Raw genomic sequence first — 16,128 nt, 5'->3', positions numbered from 1 at the left:
TTGTCTGAAAACAGAAAATTAAGAGAACGTGAAAGACTTCTTTGAATTTCCGCACAAAGTATTTAAATGTGACTGTGTAAGGCTCCTCTTGAAAGACACATTAGACTTCCAAACACAGAAGGCATAAATAAGCAATAATCAAGTGTTTTATATCCTGATGCACTCTCAATGCCTAACGTCGTACAGTTCACAATCCAGAAACAGATCCTTCCAGGCCTATTCTTCAAGGAGCTTTTTTGCACAGGGGTGCCGCAAAATGCTTCTTTAATCTTTTTTGTTGTTGTTGTTCTGAATAACAAATTGTTTTCTTTGAGATAGGCCAAATTACATCTGCCTCACTCTCCACGCAGCTTACAAGGTTATGGTGCTTCACAAGCTATCCAGGGATACTCCTGATATCAATCTTGAAGCCTATTCAAAACAAGGATGGGGAGTCAGGGCTTTCTCTGCCAACATGCCTGCTGAATAATCGCACAGCTCCATTATCTGTGGGGGAGTCCTCTCTTCCAGTGTTCCCTCGCAAGGCTGTACTGCCTGTTGGGAGCTTACAGATATAGCTGAGAGACACCACAGGAAGCATGTACTGAAAGACCATACAGATTGGAACACTATCACTTATCCCTTTCATGCTGTCTTTCTCCATAAAGAGAAGGTCAGTCACAAAAGGCTGCCTTTGTCACTGAATAATCACAGCGCTGGTGCCTTCCCGAAGACTTTTCTCAACCTCTAAGTGCATAGGGCACAATAGGAGTACAGTGAACAAAAATGCTGATCAGCACGAGCCCTACCATCCTTATGTCTACACTGTTTTCTAACAGGAAGGACAGCGAAGCTGTCTGTTAAGTTTATACTTGGAACCTTGACAACAACCTCCCTGTATTAACAATACTCTGGACCATACTTTTCCAAATTAACACCATTGTCTCCAAGCCCTTTGGACTTTAATATTTGCCATATACATAATATTTGGACTTGCATATTTGCCAATCACTTGTTTGCATAGAATCCTTTCAAAATCTTTACTTACATGGATAAAAGAATTTTGACATTAAAGTGGGAAAATGGAAGGCTCAGATGTGGGCTGGACACATTGCTCTGGCTTCCTTGGTCTCTTCTGCTCTTTGTGAATTTTTGACGGGAAATAGGTGGTGGTTGTTCTTGGAGAGAGGGAGTGAGGGTGTGAATGGCATTGGCTGGCACTGGCTATAAACACAGCACTCTCACTGGTTTCCAGAGTACATTTTCAGCAAATTTGAGAGATTGGAATTTCCAGATGACATGCTCGATGTATGTGGGGGGGTGGAAGGCAGAAAGGTTCTTCTTTTTCATGTTCGCTTCTGGCTGTCAGTCAAACATAGCAATAAAATCAGCTCCAATTAAGGGGATATGCAAGGAATTTCATGATAATGTCAATACTCCTTTCCATCGATACAGGGATAAAGAAAAGAAGCTAATTTCATTTTTTTTTATTTTTAAAGAAAAAACTTCAGTCACACTTGACTGTGGTAACACAGATAAACTGTTAATCACAAAGGCACATGAAGTGGTTGACAATTCCTTCATTATCCTGTGGGGTTTTTGCTTTGTTTTTTCTGTGGGGGCCCTGGTTTCTGTTTCATTTGCTTTCTGATTACTCCAGTGCTGACTTAACTTTCTCCAGCAGACTGCCTTCAGTTCTCTAAGAGGTTCAGCTTCTCATTCATTAACCCCTTACTGCAGGGAATCTCACTCACCTGACCTTAGAAATAGGAAACAGCTAGAGAGAACGGAGTACTACATGGAGAAAAAAGGCCAGCACTGGACTCATATCTAACTTTCTCTGTGACCTTAAAATACATCCCAGTTAAAAGAAAGCACTTACCAAGGTTCTCAAGCTTCTCAATATTCAAAAGATACTTTTAATCCTGTGTTTTACTGTGTAGAGGCCTAAATCTACCTGTGATTACTTCCTTAGCTGCAAAATGGGCAGTTACACTGCAACAATATAAAATCAGATCTATTTTGGATCATTGATCCAGGGAGGGGAGAATTTCCAGGGAGCACAGCTGCCTCTCCAACTGTACGTGGGAACACCTCAATTATGTAACCATCAGATTGCTACTCCATTTAATCTGTACGCTCATGTTCCTTGGCGAGATCTACAATTTGCGTCTGCTCCAGCCACAGGGCTGCATTCTGCTCCAGCAGACCCCACAAGCTACACAGACATTCTGGAGGTGCTTTTGACCTCCTCAACCCATATTAAAATTATCTGTAGTGCAGCTGAGGGTCAGGTCTGGGATGGTGCTCTTGCCCTACTTGGTATTCTGCTGTGTGCTGTTAATCCTGCAGAAAAGGCTAATGATTTCATCAGAATTTGACATATTCTGGATCGTGATTTCATGGTCAAAGTACTTAAACCTTTGGGCACCAAGAACTGTATTTTGAGGAGAACAAATGGCCTCCTACCAACAGTTTGGCTAGCAATTTCATAACTATAAGCATAAGAGTGAAATAAATTCTAAAAGCAGGGATCATCTGGGGTAACTAAGGCCTGGCCTATATAAAGCAGTATGATACCAGTTACAACTAATGAATTATTAAGCTTAACACATGCTTAATAAATCCTCAGATATTAGATCTATTTTTTTTTCCCACTAAAAATTATACACCTAAACCTCTTAATAATGGTATCTAAAACCTTGAGAAGATGCCACTAGTTTGCATGGAACTAATTCTAGTTACACCAATTTCAGATTTTTAGTTCAGTCCTCCTAAAGCACCCTAAAAGAAAGCCCCAAGCTGTTTTAGCATAGATACAAATGAGTGAAGGGTATCAACACTTTGGGCTGTGCCTTATCCCATCTCAGTTTCTAGAAAAAAACCTGGAAAGCTGTCCACTGCTTATGAGAATCTGTTTGGATTGCAGAACCTGCTGGATTATGTAAAGCTCAGTTCCAGTGATAGCCAACATTGGCTGTTAAAGTGAACTGTATGACTACATTCCCTGTAAAATGTGTCTCCATTTCCTTTCAGGTTGGGAAGCTGATCCAAGAAGCAGCTGGAAGGAGTAATTTGAAGAGAGTTACACTGGAGCTGGGTGGGAAAAGCCCAAACATTATTTTTGCAGATGCTGATTGTAAGTCAGCACTTCGATATTTTTCTTAAAAACATGTTTGTGTGGTGTCTTTTTTTTTTTTCAGTTTAGGGGATATGGTTCATACAAAGTGAAATGGACTAATATAGCTGTATCTAATTGCTCTTTATAATCTTACAGAAGCAGCCTAAGGGGTGATATTTTTTATAAAAAGACAACATTTGAACCCACAGATTCATAGACAAGAAAACAGAAAAAAGTTATAACCAAGCATACAGACATGATCCCGTACACATTTGTCATCCTAAACTCTGCAGCAAGGTGGTTTAGTGCTTTAAATCTGGAAATTCTGTGATGATTTTTTTTTTTTTTTTTTTTTTTTTTTTTTTTGCTTCACAGCAATTATAAAAAGGCAGGGATTTAATTTACACTTGAGTTGCTAACCTAGTCAGTGCAGTAGTCCTTTGTTAAGCTGTTTTGATAGTAGCTATAAATGGATATTATTCAATTTTTTAAATTTTCACAATTGAAGAATTGTGTATTGAAATCCTCATTGCCACTGTCAGCAGGGAGCTGAAGATTTTGGCAACTAGATTGTGTTGTGCAGCTGAGATTTTTGGCACCTGAGAAGGCACAGGACAGCCGTTTAGGATACGATAAAAACTCAAACTGCAAGTTTCTGCTTAAATGATCAGCAGTGAAATAGTTAAAAATGTTGATTTCTGAATTGTCCGCAGGAGGTTTTGAAGTTAACACCCCATTAAGATGAATGGGACAGTTCACACCTTGCTTTGAGCTATTGTTTCAGGCTGTATGCAGGCACACTATATTCAATGCATTTTTTGAGAACTTTGTAACCCAAATAAATAGACATATAAGGATTTCGTCTTTTAATTTAAAAGGGGAAAGTGAATAGAAGAATGATTCTAAATAGCATGAATTACAAGAGTTGGTTACAATCTTATATTCGCTTTCAAAACTTACCAATGTCTGAAAGACTAGGGAATGCTTGAGAACTTTCAGCAGCTTTTCTATATAGATATGTTTTACAAAGTTGGGGGTCAAAATTACAGCCACAGTCATGCTGGTAAGCTAAAAAGGCTCCTGGAGCCAGATGCAGATGTTACAGCCTTCTACCCCAGTTACTCATCTCTACCTCCCACCAGAAATCACCACATTTCAAATGTCCCTCACCTACTAACTCAGACTGGATCACCTGAACGCTTCTAGTAGAGTAATATATGTTGGGGGCAGGTCTGTATTACGGCTTTCCACAGGGAAAGGAGAAAAGCTCCTAGCTGCCCACACAGAGCTGTAGTTTATCTGTGACTTGCTGTATCTGCCAAATAAGGTTGAGGACCTGAGGAGAAGTTGCAGGCAACAGAACAGGTCACAGAAGAGAGCGTAGTCTTCTTCAGGACTGTCAGTTCCACAGTGTATCATACTAAAGCTCTCTGGTCTTCCCATAATTACAACCACCAGCACTTGACCTGAGATTCAGACTTCAAAGCTCTGATTATTTAAGAACAGCAGAAAATTTGCTCACCATTCCAAAGGAGCTGTTTGTTCTTTTTGAGGAACGCTGTGTGCCGAAAGTTTGCAGAAAGCATGACAAAGCTGTTGAAAGTTTAGTGCACAAAGAAATCCAGAGAAGAATGGTTAGCGCCCACAGTGAAAAACTGTGTTAACAATAGAGTAAGAAACATCAGTTAATCAGTCTATCCACTAGTGTTTTCAATCTCCATGGAGCTGCCTGGGAAAATTTGAATGTGGTCCAGGGAACACCCTATATAATTTTTTTTTCAAGACCGCACTGAGGGCAGAATAAGACATTTCTGTTAGATGGAGTTGTCTACAATGTGCTGAAAGTAAAGAACCATTGCCTTGTTTATTCCATAAAAGATTATACTTTAAGCAATGTTCCAAATTGCTACAGCTGATAACAGAGATATTACAGTTTGTACGGCAACACTGTTTAAGGATGAATTCAGTATTCTTGTCTAGTCAGCTATTATACCCAATGAGAGGATTTAGCTCTGAATGTCTAAATATGACTGGATCCTCTCTCCTGCTTGGAGAGTGGATTTGTTAGTTGTACCTCCAAGAAAGTTATTGTAGAAATCAAGGGTTGATTGTTCTATAATTGACCTGTATTTTTAAAGCCTTACCCGATCACCTGCATACGCCAAGAAGGTGTTTCTGCCTTGCAGAAAAATAATCTGGCTTTTGGGGAAGGATATGTCTTACCATTATCGAAGTCAAATTCTTTCAAGTACTTGGTTGGTTGTAATTCTCACATATGCAGTATTAAACCAAGTGCAAACTTGGGATCACAGCCAAATTTTCCTCTCCTCTGACCCCAGTCAGACAGACTTCTGTAATATGGGGCACAACCTGCTTCCTAGGGTCTCTTAAGAGTTTTAGTTGATAAATTACATGTTGCTGGCATATAAGACATTGGTGAAGTTTTTCTTGCATACCCTACTCCTATAGACTATTAAAGCACTGTCTCGATTTAATTTTTGCAGTGGGATATTAAGCAATATTTTGTGGCCTGTGTCATGAGATGGTATGTGGAATGTATTACCTATGGACCCTTCTTTACCTAGACGATGCCTGAAGTCCCACGTGGTCCCTTACAATCTAGTATTTCTGAAACGGCTGTAATGCTCCTAATATCCCTCCCAGTATAGCTGTGTCCAGAGTGGAAAAAATGGGGAAAAAATCAACGTCAGGCATGTTTAAAAACTACGTATTTTCACAGGGATTATGACACAAAATGAAATGAATCATCTTCATTTATGACCCAACACAACAATAGTATGTTTTGATATGGTCACTGTTTTTAACCAAATCCTACTTCTGCTTTGAAGTTTTGGGAATGTGGCACTATGTAATACACATGACACTGGTGCAATAGCAGATGTGTCTACAATGTTTCAGAGCAACATATGCTGTCTTGGTTTTTTAGTGGACTATGCTGTGGAACAAGCTCACCAAGGGGTCTTCTTCAATCAAGGTCAATGCTGCACTGCAGGCTCACGGATTTATGTGGAAGAATCCATCTATGAAGAGTTTGTTAGAAGAAGCGTAGAACGTGCAAAGAGGAGAGTTGTGGGGAGTCCTTTTGACCCAACTACGGAACAAGGTCCACAGGTAAAGGAGTAGTGCTTTGGCTCTACAGCCCAGAAGGTGCCTGGAAGCATTGAATCTCTACTAGGACAGAGGTCAGTCAATGCATACTCACTCACTGTCCAGGGAAGTTGATATGATAAACATTTTCAAGATTAAAATTCTAAAGGAGTAGATAATCTGTGCAGCTCAAAGGTGCTTCTTGTTAAGTAAAAACTCTCATCTTAAATATCAGCAAGTTTGCCTCCTATCTTTAACAGCAAGATTCTGATCTTCAGCCCTCAAGATACAGCTGTAAACCGTGAGAAATTCTCAAAAGTGTCTGTGGGCACTGACTTTCAAGAATTGTCTACAACCATAACTGTGCTTGTAGACCACTAGAGAGACAGGAACTCTAAGCAAAAAATGGGCACAGTTAGGAACATCTTTAGAAAATGTTCCTGCCACTAATAACCAGATGGGCTTATGCAAAGGAAGTTAAGTTGGGCCAAAAACTAATGATCTACTTTGTTTATGCATATAAACCAGATTGCTTAGCAAGAATGTGGGTTGAGCCACATACATAAGGGGACACATCCTTAAGAAGACTGAGCCCTAGGTTACAGTCAGCAGCTATTTGTACATTTTTGGCATCTCCAACTCAAAGAGCAGTGAATATAAGCATGAGTCGACTCAATGGGACATGACTTACCTACAAAACCAATTTTGACTTGATCGTCAGGTACATGGCCTGCAAGTCACAGAATCACAGAATGATAGGGGTTGGAAGGGACCTCGGGAGATCATCTAGCCCACCCTCCTGCCAGAGCAGGTTCACCTACAGCAGGTTGCACAGGACTGTGTCCAGGCGGGGTTTGAATGTCTTCAGAGTGGGAGCCTCACAACCTCTCTGGGCAGCCTGTGCCAGTGCTCTGCCACCCTCAAAGTAAAGAAGTTCCTCCTCATGTTTAGATGGAACTTCCTGTGTTCAAGTTCCTGTCCATTACCGCTTGTCCTATCACTGGGCACCACTGAAGTCAAACGGCTTCTTCTCTCTTTCAGATTGATAAAAAACAATACAACAAGATCTTGGAACTGATTCAAAGCGGCATTACTGAAGGAGCAAAACTTGAATGTGGGGGTAAAGGGCTAGGAAGAAAGGGCTTCTTCATTGAACCTACGGTGTTTTCCAATGTAACAGATGACATGCGGATTGCCAAGGAGGAGGTATTTACACACACGGGCAAGATCATTTTAGAATGTCCTAAACATGATTATTTTTTTCTTTTGTTCACTTTCTGAGACAAAAGTTTTACAATTAAAATTACCACTATATTAAAAGAAAAAAAAAAAGAGTAATATCTTTGCAGAAATCCTTACGCAGACAGCAACTAATGACATCTGTTGGGTAAAGAAGCTCAATTTTTGTCATTGGCTGTAAAGTCTCAGACCTCAAAGAAGAGATAAGGGAAGAACGTCTGAGTTCCACTGAGACAACTGCTTTGGGAAATTCATGCAATTTTACAGACAGCTATTATCACTATTGAATGTTGCTGTGGGAATTTGTAAAGAGTACAACAGGAGAGAGAAGACAATTAAAAAAGCAGAATAAAACAGGAATAAAATGCCTCTGAGTGGGCTGGTTTATTAATTAGTGATTAATCTTTGTTGCAGATTTTTGGGCCTGTTCAAGAAATACTGAGATTTAAAACCATGGATGAAGTTATAGAGAGAGCCAACAATTCTGATTTTGGGCTGGTGGCTGCTGTCTTTACAAATGACATAAACAAGGCCCTGACAGTCTCTTCAGCAATGCAGGCTGGAACAGTCTGGTAAGGCAGAAGTTATCACACTCCTGCTCTTGGAGATAAAGAGTTTGACTCATTATCCTTATGGCACCTCAGCTTTGCACCCCTTGTCTGAAAAATGTTTACCTAGACCATCCTAGTGGTGAATCAATAACCAAGATATGAAACAGCTGTAGGGAGGTGGTATGACTCTGCTCGCTGCAGGTGAATGCTATTGTAAACTGGAAAGCGCCTTGCTTCCCATTAGCATGGCAGCCACACTGCTGAATGGCATTACTGAAAACAAACAAAGCATAGTATAAACAATCCATTCTGTGGAGCAGAGGCATCCTGAGAGGTTTCTGCTAAAGGCAGAGAGTCATGTACTTTCTACAACACTAAGGAACTAAGGGGACACCTCTTCTCGCTAGTCCTTAGGAACAGGTAATGCCACTTCTAGAGTTTAATAGCTTGCAATTTGGTATGTCAAGCCTGGGTAAATGAAAGATTCATGTGGAACCAGGGATAAAAAGGATAATTTCAAATCTAATAGCTCTGTGTTATAAACTGGCACTGGAGATTGTCTGCAGATTAACAGTTCATTACTGAAGCTGCGTCCAAGTGTTCAGTACCCTCTTCCAGTCCTCACAGGCCTTATGAGTAAGGAGCAGAGTGGTGTTTCTGTCGCATAAATCCCCCATTTCTTTTCAACGTTAGATAAATTTGTTATTACTAAGAGGTATACAGTGTCCTTAGCTCTACAGGTTTCAGCATCTCCCTGAGTTATCCAAAGGCCTCGCTGACACACAGTTGGACTTACTGCCTCTTCCTGTTACAGGATAAATTGCTACAATGCCTTAAATGCCCAAAGTCCTTTTGGAGGATTCAAAATGTCTGGCAATGGGAGAGAGATGTAAGTATTGCATTTGCTGTCTTCTAAACTGTTTTCAGCACCACAACTTAACAAACATTAGTGAATCCCTCCATGCAAATTAAGATCAGGAAATATTCCCATCTGAGGATCAGGGCATAACATAGGATGACTGATAATCATTGCCAGTTCTAAATACAAATGATTTACATGGTAAGACCATTTTCTTTCCCTTTTTTTTTTTTTGGACATAGAGTAAGTTACTTCTTATTCTGAAAGGAACTGAAAATTTCTGAGTATTTTTCTGAACTTGTAACCTGTGTTTTCTGAAAGTTTTTCTTAGCCATACTATCCGGCACTTTTGCAGAAGGAGTCTAATTTTGGTACTGCTGTGTGCTGGTTGACTGGTTTGGTGTACTTATTTCAGAGTTGTTTTGCCATATATTTAGCCTCTTTTGCTACTTATTTCTTTCTTTTTTCCTACATTTATTAATATAGGTGCATCTGAATTTTATTCAAACGTTATCTAACTCTTCCAGATTTATGAACAATGTTAAATGAAATCAGGCCGAGAGGAGGATAGACAAACACGTTTATAGCCCTTTCAAAAAATCACCTTCCATTACAAAGTTTTCTGTCTTTTCCTATGCCATTTAGAACTAAGTGCCAAATATTTTGAAATGGAGCTCCACACTCAAATACTGTCCCATGTACCTAATTTAAAGTCTTACCAGTTTTTAATGCTCATTACAATCACAAGGAAGTTTAGCAATTGCATCAGCCCCAGATTGGTTACGCATACAAAGGATTCAATTAATTTCTGTGCAGGAGGCATGTATACCAGATATGTCTCACCTAAGCTTTCAAAATAGCTTATGGCTAATGGCAAGCTCAGCAGTAAAACTGAAGCAAGGTCAAACTCTTTAAAACTTTAAATATGTTGAAGTATACAACTTGATCTATAAAATAAGCCCTATGCAGTCTGAAATATTTTCCCTCATTAGGGAGTACTTTGAATACACATTTATACTATTCTCCACATTCATGAGTTATGAGGTGATCTCACACTGGCATAAATATGTCAGCTCATCTAACTCTTATCATTGTGAAAATATTCTAAAACTACCAAGCTCGATAGAGCACATGAGTAACTTGACACCCAAGAGTGACCCCATTGACTTCAGGGAGGTTAACTGTGCAAGCAAAATATTCACAAATTGATACGTCGAGTTTTTGAAAGGGGGGGGAATCCAGGCAGCACCCCAGCTCCCATGGAAAAATCGACAGTAGTTGTACACTCGATTGGCATCTACAGCTTTGAAAATATTCATCATAAACAATAAGTGTTGGGAATGGCAACAATCTCTATTTCACAAAGATGCCTGAAAACCTATTTATGAGTAATTATTCTACTCCTTTCAGAACCTCTTTGATTGGATATCACCTTCTAATTCACCTCCTCACCCCTGCATTAATATCTGCATACTTTTTTATTAAAATGCTATGGTTTCTTAGATCCCTGTTTTTAAGGGATAGATTTTACAGTATAAATAATATCACATCCAGCAATTAAAGAACGAACGAACAAACAAACAAAAAAACAAGAGAAGAGAAAGTGTCCATATATATGTGTGTCACTGCTAAGCTAATACTATGTTACAGCCAGATCATAATTGTGCCACTGTGCTGTCCATGCTAGCACTGTATTACTGGGGTCTTGTTTTGTTCCTGCATTTAAATTCACAGATTTTTATCACACATGAGGAAAAAATGAACCCAGAAAGTTGAGATCTGCTATACTGATTTTACACTCCCACAAAATGTAGCAGGGTATGCGCATAGCAGTAGAGAACCAGAACTTGTGTACACAATACAACTGATTTCTGTTTACATTAAGGCTATTTACAATATTCTTGCATTCTTAAAGAAGTCTGAAAGAGGGATTTTTTTTTACAGTTACACTTCTTTAAAGCTTCTTATCACTGCCTGAGTGGTGTAAAATTTAAATCCTGTAACTAAAAATCAGGTGACTCAACCCAGATAGCCACGTGTGTCCTTTTTATATTCCCAAAATCCCAGTTTATATTCCCAAATTCCCAGTTCCCCTAAATCCTGGTCTCTGTCCAAATGTCTTCAAGGGAAGGAGGTGCCATTCTACTTCAGAGCTATCCTTTAATGTGATAGGAATTATTATTGTCTGGATAGCTCTGAGATACAGCAGTGTGTAGTTGCATTGCCCAAAAGAAGTGCGAGCAGGAGAATGGCTTGGAGTTATAATTCTTTTCCTTCTCTGTTTTCTCTTGGACTGGGAGAGGGAAGAGTATGTAATATTTCTTTTTGAAGAGCAATTTGTTCCCCTTCCCTCACACCTACGCAACCAAGGGATAGCATCATGCAAACTTGACCCATGGGCTCCTTCCTTTTCACAGACAAAACCCTTGTTCTCACTGATACTGAACTGCAACCCAAGACGACCTAAAATGGCCACAAAACAGGATGTTATTGCTCCCTACTTCTCTGTATTAGGCTGTGGGGACAAGTGAGCCCTTTCATTGATCTGCTCTGAATGTCTGGAATAACCCATCTTCCTATTCAGCAAAAGCAACTTTTTTACTTTTGAAAAACACTTGCCTTAGAATTCATCACAGTTGTCCATTTCCAGCCTTTCGGCCAGAAAACAAATGCGTAAGGCCCTGAAGCCTTGAGCTGAAGAAACAGACAATAAATATATCTAATTTTGTTTGCCAGACCAAGATGATAAACCAACTAGCAGCTGGAGCATACACAAAGGCACTGGATAGTCTGTTGGCTAGGTTATCTATTGTCTTGCAAAAATCTGTCTAACAGGTACCTGGAGCCAAGCCGCAGCCCTACTGAATCAAGGAGAAACTTCCACACAGAGAGACTCACTAGTATTAGTTACTGGGCTCCACGCAGCTTCTGGTGACAGCTTCCACTGAGCTGTAAGGGAATGGTTCTGTGGCTCAGCTGAGTCTGATAAATAGCTAAAGTTTTTGGTCATTCTTTGGACACAAATCTACCATTTTCTACTGAAAACTGGGGATGGGGTGGTCCAAATCAATGGGAACATGTCACATGTCAAAAAATCTTTACTAATATATTTCCTTAGACTCTGCTAAATCTTAAAATGCCTACTGAATCATCAGTCTGAGTTAAATATCAGCCACTATATCACATGTAAGGCTTACCAAGCCAACAGGCACATCAGAAAGATTTCAAAACTGCCCAAATTAGTTAACTTCCCAAGGAAGGTTACAGGAGTTCTTCCCCCAATGTTATATTTTGTGTAAAATGTACAGTGGAGAGGTAAATGCAGTGAAGTAAATAAGTAGGCTATGCAACACCGGGGGCATACAGAGGGCTTTACTTGCTTTGAACAGTAGCCCCTCACTCCATTCTGAAAGCAACGCTTATTAGAAGGAGGTTCTTAGGAATTCCCCTGGAATACTCTTTATGGTGCAGTTGGCATTAAATTCTACACAGCTGGATCCAGAGGGAAGGCAGTGTCAAATAGTAAACATGCTAAGATGATATGCATGTCAGCACTTTTTAGATGTTAATGTAAGTAAGGGAGTATTGTCTGTGTTTTAGGGGTGGGGATAAGAATTTAACCAAGAAACAAATGCCTGTAAGAGCTTATGCAAAAGAATCCTCGTACGAGTTCATATAGAAGAGATGATACTCTACTTCTAGACTTGGACTGTACCTGTTTTGAGGTGGGGACATTGTTTGCTTTACATACACAGCATCCAGCAGACATATTAGAACTTAACTAAAGACTTGACCAGAACACACTTCTTCATTACTCAAAACGTGCACTGCAAAATGCAAATACCTATACTTCAGAGAAGAGAGGCATAACTCCCAAGGAGCCATGCAATATCCACTCTAAACCTCAGCAGAGTTGCCCAAGAGATGAGCCAGGCCGAAGCCGACTAGAACAAAATCTACATAGCGTTCAGAAACACCCATTTCTTAAGCATAATTTACCCGAAGCAGAACGTGTACCCCTCAGAGCCATGTGCCAGATGACTAGGACCTAGTAAGTGGCTAGCTTCTAGCAGTATAGAGAATCTTACATGAGATGCTGTGCCCAGAGAAAAAGAGGTGGTCTACATAGATCTAGTGGAAATCTGAGCAGGCCGACCACTCTTTCACAGTACATGCAAATGCTGATTGCTGCTGCTGGATATTTTGTCACGGAAAAAAGATCAGTGGGTTAGGAGTCAAATTCATCTTTATCCAGGGTTGTGAGTAGTTCATTTTCCATAGCACTCAGTTTGGACCTTCTCTTCCTTGAGTGCAAATATAATTTGCAGTAATTTCACTGGCCAGTGGTGTAGGTCTTGGTGTTTGGACATTTTCAAGGTCTGGAAAGGACAAAGGACATCAATTCACTCCCAATAGTTCCACCGACAAACAGTGAGTATTTTGGGGTTTAATGTCGTTCTGTATCTCCTTATGAAATGCTGGAGCCATCCATTGTTCTTTTGACCTAAACTGAAACTCCACATTGTGGTTTTCTGAAAGATGGCATGAAAGGAAAACCTGTACAAAACCACAGGACAACAGAAACCTATGCCAAGAGTTTTGGGTTATATCTTAACTTTACGAAGGAATCACTTCACAGGTTTTTGCTTGCTAAAGAATTAATGTCTGGTGTAAGCTGATGCTGCAATTTGTTTTTTAGGGGTGAATGCGGATTGAGAGAATATTCTGAAGTTAAAACTGTGACAATAAAGATCCCTCAGAAGAATTCCTAAAATGACGAATAACCATATTGTGCAGAAGAGCACATGATGCCACCCTCTCTATTCCTTATGGAGACCAGCACTCAGGAATAAAAAGTGTTACACAATATATATTTAAGAAATTAAGTTGCAACATATATACTGGGCACATAACTGCATATGTAATGCAAACCAACTCTGCATGTTTTCATAGAACTCTCCTGAGAATTGTTACATCTTTATGAAACTAATCATAACAAGAGATAAAATTGCTATTGGGCGTCGTTAATAATGGTTCTAGCTATAAAACTGTTAAATGCAAATGCATGCACACATACATTTTTCTCGTCTTTAAATAAACAAAATAAGTCTTACTGCTTTCAGGTTGCCTTCTCAAACAGACCTACCTTGTGCTGACAGTCTAGTTTCAGTCAGGGCTTTACAAGCCAGATTATACCCACAATGCTAGCAAGGAACAACATAAACAAGTATCTTTGATGTTCTTAAAAAATAGAAGACTCTGAACGGTAACGAGCCAAAACCTGGTATATTGGCAGCTTTCCAATTAGCATGCTCACATAAAGAGGTCAGACTGGGGAGGGAATTAAACCATTATGTGGACAATGAAATCTAAATACTTATCAGTGAGATCTGGCTTTCATGACCCGCAGAGATTTGCTTTTCAAAGCTTATTTTCATAATTACTTTATGTCTTGCTATAAGCAAAAATCCTCCCTCACCTACAGGAACTTGCAAGGTTTACCTGGCTTTCAAAAGAGCATGGCCAGACAGAGTGGGAGGGTGCTAAGGAGAACATGAACAGATCCCAAGGCTTCACAGCGTATTTCGGCGTTCACTGCTGGCCTAGTTTTGTTGTTGTTTTCACCTTTTTTCTTTTTTTAAACAAGTGTACGCACACACAGACTCCATTTATTTGTCTGCTATTAAACTGCCCGTGGTTACACTGGGAATCACTAAGTGTTCGTTACAGCAGGAAGAACCCAGCAAAAGTCCTCCAGACAAGAAGTAAGCTTGACTTTATCTTCTTACTAAATGATGGCTTGCCATCCTCACCATGCTTGTGAGCCTCCAGTGAGCTTACTGGCTGGTACTGACTTTTCAATTATGTCTGTTCCTTTTGTGGCCCAGGACAAAAATATGAGCAAGTTCTTTTAGAAGTGAGGTGTTTAAAACCTGTCACATTATTTCCTGCTGCCTACAGAATCTCTTCCAACTTGTAACTAACAAACTAAACACCATCTCTTTCTTCTTTCCAGCTGCAGAGTTCAACTGATTCCCCAGACTTTTTTTAAAGAGGTTTCATTTTATGTTTTAACTTAGAATTAAGAAAATTTATCTTAAAAGTACAGTAAATAATCTAGACTGTGTAGCCACATTATCTGGGGTGTAAGGATGGAATTATGGCCTCAGGTGTAACAGTTTTCCTAGCTGCAGAGTCTATACTACGAACTGTTGAAAACTCCAGACCTGACTGTCAAACTATTTGTGCACGTTCTTAACTTCCTTTACTCTCTGAGGAATTCCTCTTAGATTTGAAGTTGTCTGTGTCCTTAAACATACTGCTGGATCGGAACAAGAGTATCCAGCACTTTGTACTGTAGTGGCCCTCAATATTTTGTATTTCTAACTCATGTCAAACTGTGTATGTGTTTTTAAAGCAATATGTATACATGATGTTATTCAGAAATGACAGTACATTCACAGACATGGAGATGAATCAAAATATTCCTGAGTTGATAAATGCAAATGCCAGTAGTGTATGCCAGAGTTAAGAAAAACAACGTACAGCAAATAAGAGATTAGTTATCTTTTAAACTGCAATATAAAGAGTGAAAAAGGAGATTTTACTTCTTCTCTCCTATTTACTTAAAAAAAGAAACTTCCTGTGCTAACAGCATTTACACCGTGTACTCTTTTGTATTCTTTTTGTGTATTTTGTATGTCTGTGCTTTATTCCCAGTACATTCAGGTAAATAATAGAGTTGCCATTTTTTTCAACCCTGTCACTGCAGCTCCATTTGATGTACATGGATTTGTGAAATCCTTTTTAAATGTACCATCTGCATGGATCCAACAAAACATTTTTCCAGTCCCTGCAGCTTTTTGTTACAGTTTTTAATCATGTATATAGTTATATGTTATTAAAAAAGTAAAAGGATATTTTCTATGAAGTTTTTTCCATTAAAAAGGTTTAGAGAAAGACTTTAGACTGTGAGACTCCTTTATTGTTGACAGAGCTATAAAAATATTAAAAAAATATTTTCTTAGCAAAAGATCTGCTCTCACAGTAGCTTTATTTTCATTTGCGAAAGTGAATGAAGTAAAAGGCCAATTACATTTTCTGGAATATTATTGCAGCTGTATGAGAAACACTTGTGAATTGCAGATCTAGGTCATAGTCAAAGTTCATCCTCACCCTCATGGTCATAAAGTTTAGCTATTGGGGAAGGTCTGAAATCATCAGAACCAGTGGGGCACCCTTGCAAACTGCCACACCACAGCTTGAATTTT

The 16,128-nt window shown here is 39.3% G+C and overlaps 1 protein-coding gene across 4 annotated transcripts in view; it reads left to right on the top strand.

Annotated features, from left to right (window-relative positions):
• ALDH1A2 (aldehyde dehydrogenase 1 family, member A2) overlaps positions 1-15,396 on the top strand; it is a 57,266-nt gene extending 41,870 nt beyond the window's left edge. For 3 of the 4 annotated variants that reach the window (XM_009885739.1, XM_009885741.1, XM_009885742.1), the window contains 6 exons: positions 3,016-3,118; positions 6,048-6,232; positions 7,250-7,414; positions 7,862-8,019; positions 8,813-8,887; positions 13,557-13,973. In XM_009885739.1, the coding sequence (XP_009884041.1) occupies positions 3,016-3,118; positions 6,048-6,232; positions 7,250-7,414; positions 7,862-8,019; positions 8,813-8,887; positions 13,557-13,629 (759 nt within the window). In that variant the 3' untranslated portion in view covers positions 13,630-13,973. Of the gene's footprint in view, positions 1-3,015; positions 3,119-6,047; positions 6,233-7,249; positions 7,415-7,861; positions 8,020-8,812; positions 8,888-13,556 lie in introns of all 4 variants that reach the window. The other variant, XM_009885738.1, reaches the window with a different exon arrangement.
• Positions 15,397-16,128: the final 732 nt, after the last annotated feature.

Source organism: Charadrius vociferus, unplaced genomic scaffold, assembly GCF_000708025.1.
Source record: "Charadrius vociferus isolate BGI_N301 unplaced genomic scaffold, ASM70802v2 scaffold325, whole genome shotgun sequence".
In the NCBI taxonomy this organism is placed as follows: Eukaryota; Metazoa; Chordata; class Aves; order Charadriiformes; family Charadriidae; genus Charadrius; species Charadrius vociferus.
Note: the sequence above shows the minus strand (reverse complement) of the source record. Positions and strands in the feature narration are given on the sequence as shown.